At 35.0% G+C, this 9,798-nt stretch overlaps 1 protein-coding gene and 1 long non-coding RNA gene across 3 annotated transcripts in view; one reads left to right on the top strand and one right to left on the bottom strand.

Moving 5' to 3' along the window:
• Positions 1 to 5,844, top strand: part of LOC107756411 (uncharacterized) — a 23,484-nt gene extending 17,640 nt beyond the window's left edge. For both annotated transcript variants that reach the window (XM_016573507.1, XM_016573506.1), the window contains exons 4-5: positions 1,043 to 1,195; positions 4,174 to 5,844. In XM_016573507.1, coding sequence (XP_016428993.1) covers positions 1,043 to 1,195; positions 4,174 to 4,365 — 345 coding nt within the window. In that variant the 3' untranslated portion in view covers positions 4,366 to 5,844. The remainder of the gene's footprint in view (positions 1 to 1,042; positions 1,196 to 4,173) is intronic.
• Positions 1 to 8,288, bottom strand: part of LOC107756412 (uncharacterized) — a 29,472-nt gene extending 21,184 nt beyond the window's left edge. Inside the window, exon 1 of the long non-coding RNA XR_001641810.1 lies at positions 8,068 to 8,288. This is a non-coding gene — a long non-coding RNA (uncharacterized LOC107756412). The remainder of the gene's footprint in view (positions 1 to 8,067) is intronic.
• Between the last annotated feature and the right edge of the window lie 1,510 nt (positions 8,289 to 9,798).

Genomic DNA, 9,798 nt, shown 5'->3' with positions numbered 1-9,798 from the left:
GTCACAGCGTGTGAGTGAGTGTGTGTGTGTGTGTGTGCGTGTGTGCGTGTGCGTGCGTGAGTGCGTGCGAGTGAGTGTGTGCGTGTGCGTGTTAGTGATGGGAAGTTCGGATCATTTTACCGACTCGGACCTTTGAGTCTCGTTCAGCAAAATGAATGAATCTTTTTTCCGAGTCATTTCGTTCATTTCATTCATTTTAGCAAAATATAATTAAAATGTTACGTGTTACTTCCCTAACACGTCTACTACTTACGCAAACATTGATCACACTACAAACAATACAAAACTGCTATAAGAAACAGAAAAGATTAATTCATTGTTTACCTGGGTCTTCATCAGTCTATGATTAGTTCACCTCACCTCTTATCTGACAAGTCTTCAGGTTTGAGTCGTTCGTTCATCACGTGACAGCCCCATAAACTTAAAGGCAGATATATATATATAGTCTAGTCTAGTATAGTATAGTATAGTATAGTATAGTATTTCAGTCAGGCGAGTAAACAAAAAAATTTACTAGCCAATGGCGATTCAATTGCCAAGGTGTCCGTAGAGGGTTGTTCAGGTGTGTTTGATTAGGGTTGGAGCTAAACTCTGCAGGACACTGGCCCTCCAGAACCGAGTTTGGTGACCCCTGATATAGAGTCTCATAACAGTATAATATAGAATATGAAAAATTGATATTCATTTTAAGATTTGCTAAAGTTCAAATTTCACAGTGTTATTAGTTCATTAGTGTTTCTAAAGACTACTTTTAAGTGAGCTTTAGATGAAAGCAAAGGTAAAATGTAAAAATAGGGGAAATGAGCATACACAATTAAATATACAGTATCTACCAATATCGGTGGCTTAATTTGTAATCAGCTTTATTTTATCAAAACAGACCTATGACAAAAATTCCTGCTTGCTGTTAGGGGACACCCAAACTGAATCAACATCACTTGATCAGATAACGTTCAAAATATGACTCAAAATGCTGTTGAAACTCCCCAATATTTAATCCCTGTTTTTGTTAACATCTTGGTGTTTACGTGTTTCTCTGTAGCCGAATCAAGAGATAGAAGAAGATTCCACCTCTGGGTCTTCTCCTGCTGTTTTCGTGTCTGTGCTGGTGACCGGCTTACTGCTTGCTGCCACAATAGTTGGCATATACTACTTCAAGTGCCATCGCCAAACCAACAGCAAAGGCATGAAACTGGTGAGTGTCAGACTTACTGAATCTCAGAAAAACATCCCATTAATTGTAATACAATTTTTTGAGGATGTGATTGCAACTCAACACTATGCAAATCTTTGAAACAAATGTACACATTCATTCACTTCCTGACGTCTAAACCCTCAAATTGATGACTTTACCAACTGTATCTCCACCACCAAGTGTTCCCAATCAAATTCCCATTTTGAACGTGTTATGCACGGATTTTAATTGCAAACATCAGTGTATTTGGTAGGAAAATGTTGCCAAGCTCGTAATTAAAGGGATAGTTCACCCAAAAATGAAAATTTTATGTTTATCGTTTTATTGTATGTTTTAGCCGTGATTTAACAAAGTCACCTACATCTTGGATGCCCTGGGGGTAAGCAGATAAACATCAAATTTTCATTTTTGGGTGAACTATCCCTTTAAGAGGGAAACAATTGGCAGAATGCTCAGAACCACACAACACATGCTAGTGAAACACTGTTTCATCTCCTTGCCAATAGTTCTAAGCTGTTTTCCTTCTCTGTTAAATGATGTGAAATGATGAAAGTGAAACAAAATGCACTCTCATAGGGCAGGATTTCATAAGACATATGCTGCTCAATAAATGCTTTAGCTTTGAAGATGCATCAGGAAAAATATTCCATCAAACAAAAATGATTTTATGGAAGTTTTCATATTCTGCTCAAAGAACACCCTGACCTTAGTTCAAGGGTCTTGTTCATCAGCGCTGATACAAAAATACTGACTAAAAATGAAAATCTTAACTTTCGTAGTTTAATGCACTGTGTGCTAAGTAGTAATTTAGTTCAAAACATTTCAATTCACATTTTAATTTAATGTACACATATAGGACAAATAATATATATATATATTGGGGCTGGGTATAAAATATAAATTTCTTGATTTTAATCGATTCTCATTTTTATGAAATGATATCGATTCATAAATCCCAAGAATCGATTAGTCTAGCTTGTCAGATAATGAACAGAACATTGTAGCGCGCCTCCCATCCAATAAATCACAATAAGCTTTGTGATTGTTACTTTTGATATGAAACAATGTCTCATATTTCAAATTCTGTCCATTTTATTACAATATTCAATATTAAATGTCATTCTGGCGCTGTTTAATGTGGAGTGACAGATCGCTGTGAACTGATCATCTCCTCCGCTTTAATAGCAGTTACAGCATGAAATAAACATGAATGAACATCCGAAGGTATGTTAAAAGAAAGAGTACAACTTACCAAAATCTGTCTCCTGTCTCATGTAATCGCTAAATCAGTGTTTCAAACGCGGGAAGATTACAATAGCTTGTAAACAATATGTCACGTCACATTTACCACAGAAAAACAGATTCGGTGACCATGACCTCATTAGTCAGTTAGAAAAATGAACTCTAGAGAGGAGCATGTTGCTAAATATGCACCACATAACATATTCATTATAATTTGTTTTACTGTTCTTCAATATTTAATTTATGTTTGAATAAATCCGTCAAGTTTTTGTGACAACCACCATTCAAAAAATGAATTGGAGTAGAAATATAATTATGTAATTTAAAGTTAAAGTTAGTATCACTTAAATATTACAAAAACTTTATTGAGTATAGTTTGTGTATATTAAGTGTTTATATATAATAAGTAGGCCTATATTAAGAGTTTGTATACAAATCAGCAAATTTAAACCTTCCATATTATTGAGTCTCATATATTTTACAGCATTAGTTGTGAGATTTTTTTTTCCTTGAGAAAATTTGCCATGTCCTGTACCTGATATATATTCAAAATAACTGATATTGAATCGAATCGAAATCAGAAATCGAATCGAAACGTCAAAACCCAGCCCTAATATATATATATAGCCTATATGTATATTTTATAGTTTTATACTCTTAAAAAAATTTCTCATTTGTGTCTATTGTTATTCATCCCAATTTTAAAAGAAACATCTCAGATAAAGTTGACATTTAATAACAAACTCCATTAAGTCTCCTGAGTTATAAATTTTATGCTCAATTTATAATTTTCTTCTCACTACATGCGACCGCGCAGAAAAAAATTATATATGCCGCGCACAGAACATAACGCAAAAATAAGTTGGGAAAGCCATGAGATTGAAGTCTAGTTAAGTGCGAAATAATTGCAATGCTCAGGCAAACCACTATAGAGTTGGTGTCGCTATAGAGAAAGAACCGGTAAATGCAGTTTACAGGTTTCATAGAAAGAGAATAATGATGTGCGCCAAATCCGTCGCTGTAGAAATCAAATACTGCAATGGTTGAGGACGAAATAGCTCAACACGAGAGCCAACGCAAACGTAAAGACATGTGAAATAAAACTTCATCATGCTTAAAGAAGAGTGGCTTGATTAAATGGTGGAAATAGCGGATGATGGGCAAAGAACGGTAACAAAACTCTGAGACATTTACAGTAGTCTGCAAACTCTACTACATGGGGATGTTTAGATAACTGTAAAATAATTCACGTTCACGTTTTTAGAAAATATTTATTGAAAATATTAGTTTTTTATATTATATTATATTATATTATTTTATAAAGAATTGAACTCCTCTGCGTGAGATTTTTTTAAATGTTTTTGAAATAGAATTTCTTGGTAAGTAACAGCACTGTAAAAATGTTTTCTCAGGTAACCTAAAATGTGCATCATTTAGTTAGGCTACATCAAGGGTCAAATCAAATATAAATAGCACATTACAGTTAAAAGTTGCACACTTTTTTGTGTGTGCTGGACAGGCCTGGTATAAAGAATATTTTTGCTCAGGTGGCCAAAATGTCCACCCAATAGGGAAATTTTTTGCTCAGCAAGAAAAAAATTAGAGGGAACTTTGCTCCTGGGGTTAACTGTCTTGCAAAATTAAAAAATAATAAGTAGTAAAAATATTTAAATAATAATAATAATAAAAGCAAACTAAAAAGTAAAATCTTTGTTTGTATTTTGTGTTTTCCACAGGCTGAGGAGTCTTACATGGCTGACGAGGAGAACCAGGGCAACACTCTGGTGTCTGTGGCCCCTCTAAATCAACCCGAGCCCCAGGAGAAGCCCAGTCTTAACGGAGAGTCACAAGAGGCCGAGAAGGCCCAGACTCCTCCTGCTGCCACCAATGGCCACTCTACTACCAAAACGGCAGACACTGAGCTGTGAACAAGCCGATCTGCCACAAAGGGTCTGGGTGAAACGCTCAGTCCCTGCTCCTTAAACTCAGCTCAATCTACTGCATATTGACCTTGGCCATAAGAAGGCACAAGGGAGACAAAGACTGAAATTCTCCCATTTACATGTAAATACAACGCAAAATGTTCAATTTAAGTTCATACAACTTTCATACGTTACAAGTTAAAGATATGGTATTCAAATATATAGGATAAAAAATGGGATAAAATAACTGGTCAAGTAATCCTCCTCCCTATCTATCAAAATAAATGTACACATTTCAATGCTAAAGATCTTCAATGAAAGATTGTTGTATGTTATGAAAGCAGTTTGTAAGTGCCCGTTATGACAGTGATGATTTTTAACAAGAACATTATATAAATTCAATCAAAATATGATACAAAAAGATCATTTTAGTCCCTTTCAGTATAATACAATACTACTGTGGGGTGGGGACCTTTCCCATGAGTCATTACTGGCTTCCATAAGAGCAGCCAGGGCTGGAATGGAACGCCGGGAGGATCCTTGCTCCTGTCCCAGCGCTCCACAGCTTCCAGCTGAGAGTAAATCACATCCCACCATAAAGAAACATTCAGAATCCAATGGACGTGAGTTGTGTTTTTGTTTGCGACAGGTTGTTTGTGTGTTTCTAGACTCTATGAAATGTTCTATATATTCGTCTTTGTGTACAGTATGATTTGACTAGTTAATAGTCTTTTTATAAATGTTTATATAATGTTAATTGATATTAACATTATTTTGTTAATATCACTGCATGACAAAGTAATGATTTCTGGAGTTGCGGAGTATAAAAAATCTGTTTAAGCGTCAATTCCACTTCATTGCTGCAAACAACCCTTAACATAAAATCCTACCAATTAGATATGCTGCACAGCCCACTAGTGCTCAGGGTGACAGCTAAATGTTATCTGACATTTCTGATTTGAGTTACAGCTTTACCGTACTCTGTAAACCAGTATTATTCTCTTTTTGTAATATTTTTATTCTAGACATTTAGATGTAGTGTTTATAGATTGAATGACTGACTTAATCGTTTGAATGACCTGCCTTAATTATTAGAAGTTTCTTGGGTGGGTGCATTTTATTTTGTATCTACATTTGCTACACTGTACAAAATCACTAGGCAAAGAAATTATGTAATTGAGTTCAGCCATAAAACCCTGGACCATCGCTTTTGGTTTTAATCAATTCCCTCCAATAGAATGAGAAACAGTGCAGACAAAAAGAACATTTCTACACTACTTTTAAACTTTAAAATGTAGTGCTTTTAAAATTTGGTGCTAGAGTGACTATCTCTTGAAATAAACCAACAGAAAATTATATGTTTTAAACGTATATATCATGTCCTTTATTTCAACTATAACATTTTATTTTAACATTCCGGTGTTCCATTTTGGATCGGTGTACTAGCACTGTGTTAAACTGATGTATGTTTGTGATAGGAATAAAGTCTTGAAAAATAAATTGATATGTGCTCACGGTTCATTTCTACTTTACCCCAGTGAGACCTCGTCTTTGTGTGCCTTGGATCTATATGATCCAATTTTTCATTTATTTGGCCGCTAGCCTGTTTACTCAAGAATTTTTTGTTGATATGAAATCCACACATATGTTCTCTCTGAATCTCTTCATCATTCTTCAACACACATGCAAAAATTTGACTGATATATCTAAAGGCCATTTAAGCAAACAGCTGGTTTGCATAAGAGAGGGTGATGACATCATAGAGCAGGGATTTGGGTGGGGCTCAGTGGTCCCTCATCACTTTAAGAGAAAGCAAGTCAGCGTTTATGTGTTGCTGACTGCTGTCTCACGCTTTCGGAGTTCTGCCACTAATCCAACGGAAATGGAAAATGGAATAATCATGATATTACAAATGTAATCTCCTGGAAATTAAGCTAATGCTAAACTTTCTAAACCAGCAAAAAATCTATAAAATACTCCAGAGATGAGGTCAATACCAGGCCCTCAAAAACCTGGATCCAGACTAACAACAGACACTAACATTACAAACATTTCTCCTAATTTTTCATTTGTCTTAATTTCCAAGTAAAAATATCCTTATACATCCTTAAAACAACAATATTTGTCTTTCACCAATTGTCTTAATAAATAAATTATGTTTTTATTGTATTTTTTTATTACTTCAAATTACATTTTTTAAATAGTTTTAGTATAACTTTTTGGTATAAATTATATTATATTTTTTATAAAAAATATAATAGGCTACTCCTACTATTACTACTATTAATATTATTAATTATTATTATTATTTCAGATGTAGAATATAATATTTCTATAAAATATTACATTTATGCCTACCTTAAAGCAACTGAAAAAAACTGCAGGGTAAAAAAAAAAATGCTTCAAGACCGTCCTCATGACCCCTCGTTCTGCACATTTTGTATGTATCTCTAATTACTTCAGACATTTGTTCCAGTTCAAAGGGAGCGTTTATGTTCCATTCAAAGGGCATTAAAGTGTGCAAGATGTGAATTTATATTGTATTTATTTACAGAGTAATATTATGTCACATTTCACACTTCTCTAGTATAAGTTTCGTCTGTGTGTGAAGACACCACAGGACCTGTAGCGCAAATCCGTGAATGAATGTTCTGAAGTTCAGGGAGCAGGGAGCAATGAAGACTGTGTAGGGGACCCTGTCAATCGGAACACAGTTCATGCATGGAGCTCTCTTCTAACCAGCTGGTTATCTGAATCGTGTGCATTAAATAAGAGAGCATGCACATGCAAAATATGCAGAGCTGGGGGTCGCCAGGACTGGAATTGAGAACCACTGGCTTAAGATCATGTTTTCTCCATTCTGTCAATGTTTTCAATTTTCCTAAAAATAACAACAAATTAACAACTTTCTCCATTTCACTAAGCGTTAACTGCCAATGCCAATAAAATCACATTAAATGGTAAATGGTGGGGGAAAAACTGTGGGGTCATCAAAAGATACCACACAGACTACTGGTTTGGGTAATTATCACCTACATTCTGCTGGAAGTGAGACTGCGGTCTTGTCTGAAACCATAAACCAGGCCCAGATTCAGACCAAATCTCTCTTTATGCAGTCTTAAGAGATATCAAGACCAACACCACAACATATTTTTATCAATATTTAGCAAATATTTATAAAAAAAAAAAAAATGTCATACCAACATGTAAACATTGAAAAATGTTCATTATTGTCCTGACATATTCCTGCCTGGAGCCAGTTCATATCATCTCACATATTTTGAATAGTGAGTCTTATAATGTCACACGTAATATTCTCAGGATGCTCTTGTTCCTCATAAACCATGATGAATACTGTATGTTCTACAAATCAGGAATGACCCACAATAACCTCACAGTACAACCCAAAACATTTATAAACAAAACCAGGACAAATGAGTATGGGACAGACAAACAACAGACTGAAGAACAGCCTTCCTTTAGGACAGAAATAAATCCATATCATGGCTTATCGACGAGGACAGTTTCTCAAAATAACCTTTCATGTAACACCACCATACTTCCATATTTATTCCATGACACTGCGTTTACAGTACCATAAAATGGACATGGTACTCCAAGTGTACACCATAGTACATCTCAAAAAACATGATAACGCCATTATACTTATTAGTTATATGAGAGTTTTCACTGATTAAATGTTTTTACCTGCAGTAGCTGCTCACAAGCTGCGTGTGCAGGTGACGAACTTCACAAAGACCAACTTCTTCAACTTTGGCAATTGGATGGATTTGTAGATTTAATCCAGTTTATTGTAAGTAAAGTTTTGTTTGTGTTCTAAATTGTTCTGTTCTCCAGTTCCTGTGTCGCTACAGTAGTTGAGAAACCCGCTTCAAACTATTCAGCGTGTGTGAGTGCTTTTCGAATGATTCGAACTGAATCGCGAACCGATTCAACCGGTTTTGACAGATTCATTGCAAAGAACCGACTCAAACGAGTTATTCATTCACGAACCGAGGATCGCTAGTTTTGTTTAACAGCATACAGAAAATACGAACATAGGACATAATTTATTTTTTTTTAAATTGTCAAGAAAAAAAAGGAATATGGTAATCTAAATAAATAAATAAATAAAAATATGACTCCTACTTTACAAATGACACTATTAACCATGGTACAGTAATGATATCAGATGAAAATGCCATGGCTTATACAATTACACTGAATGTTCATCTATCCATATTCATATACAATGATATTTCTTCCAAGAATAACATAGTTGACCAAAAAAACTGTTGACCAGACCTCTTTTCACTGATAATCAAAACATGTGTTAGGCCAAGAAGAGAAATCCTGGGCTCTACGCCACTACTTCCCTGCCCCTCCGGAGGTCTGTGCACGCCACTGCCTGGGCTTATCTGTTTTTCTAGTAGAAAATATAGTTTTTTCTGTGTGTGAGAGTGTGTGATACAAGGAGTCAGAGATTAAACACACACACACACATACACATATCCACACTCCCACCCAAGGCAGCAGGGTGTTTTCTCTTGTCAGCTCTGTGAAGACGTGTGTTGTCGCAGCTGTGAGGTTCGTTGAGTTTTCCTGTCTCACTCCGATGGTTAGATAGCCTTGCTGAGGGATCGAGTCGGAGAAGTACAAGAATGTTATGTGTCAAGGTTCAGGCCACACCAGCCAAGGGAGGGGAGGTCGGAGAATCCCAGGAGAGTTTGTTGTCATCACAGAGGGAGAAAGGCGGATGAAGGGTGAGAAAGATAGAGGACGGATGAATGGTGCAAAGTGCACTTTTACCTCATATGTTTAGGCTAGAACACTTGAAATGAACACAAATATCACACAAGGGATCCCTGGTTCATGTTACTCTTAAAACGTACAGCTTCCTGTACTAATTGAATTCCACCTTGCATTTTCACTCCAGCTCTTTAATTGGATTGGTTATTATTTAATTTGAGTAATGTTGATAAATAATAATTTAATCAATGTTATTGCTAAAAGCTTCCTAATGGATATAATTGCAGGAAAATCTCCTGTTTTAATTATCCATCCATCCATCCATCCAGTCCCCAAACCACTAGTTCTGTAGGGTTGCGGGAATGCTAGAGCCTGTCTATTTGAATTATTTATAAATAATTATTTATAAGTTTAATATTTTTATGATTTTATTAATTTACATTTATCATATAAATAATAGTAATAATTAATTTTAATATATATACACATTATATATAAAATATAAAAGTAACTGTATGCCAATTTAATGAATAGTGTTTTAATTGTAACTCCTATTTTAATTATTTTTATATTAAATCATTTTATAAATTGTTTTGGTAATAATATATACAAACATTGCATTTAATTTAGGGCTGTCAAATCGATTAATCGAGATTAATCGCATCCCAAATAAAAGTTTACATGATATGT

The sequence above is a fragment of the Sinocyclocheilus rhinocerous genome, unplaced genomic scaffold (genome assembly GCF_001515625.1).
Source record: "Sinocyclocheilus rhinocerous isolate Xijiao unplaced genomic scaffold, SAMN03320098_v1.1 scaffold712, whole genome shotgun sequence".
Classification (NCBI taxonomy): Eukaryota; Metazoa; Chordata; class Actinopteri; order Cypriniformes; family Cyprinidae; genus Sinocyclocheilus; species Sinocyclocheilus rhinocerous.
Note: the sequence above shows the minus strand (reverse complement) of the source record. Positions and strands in the feature narration are given on the sequence as shown.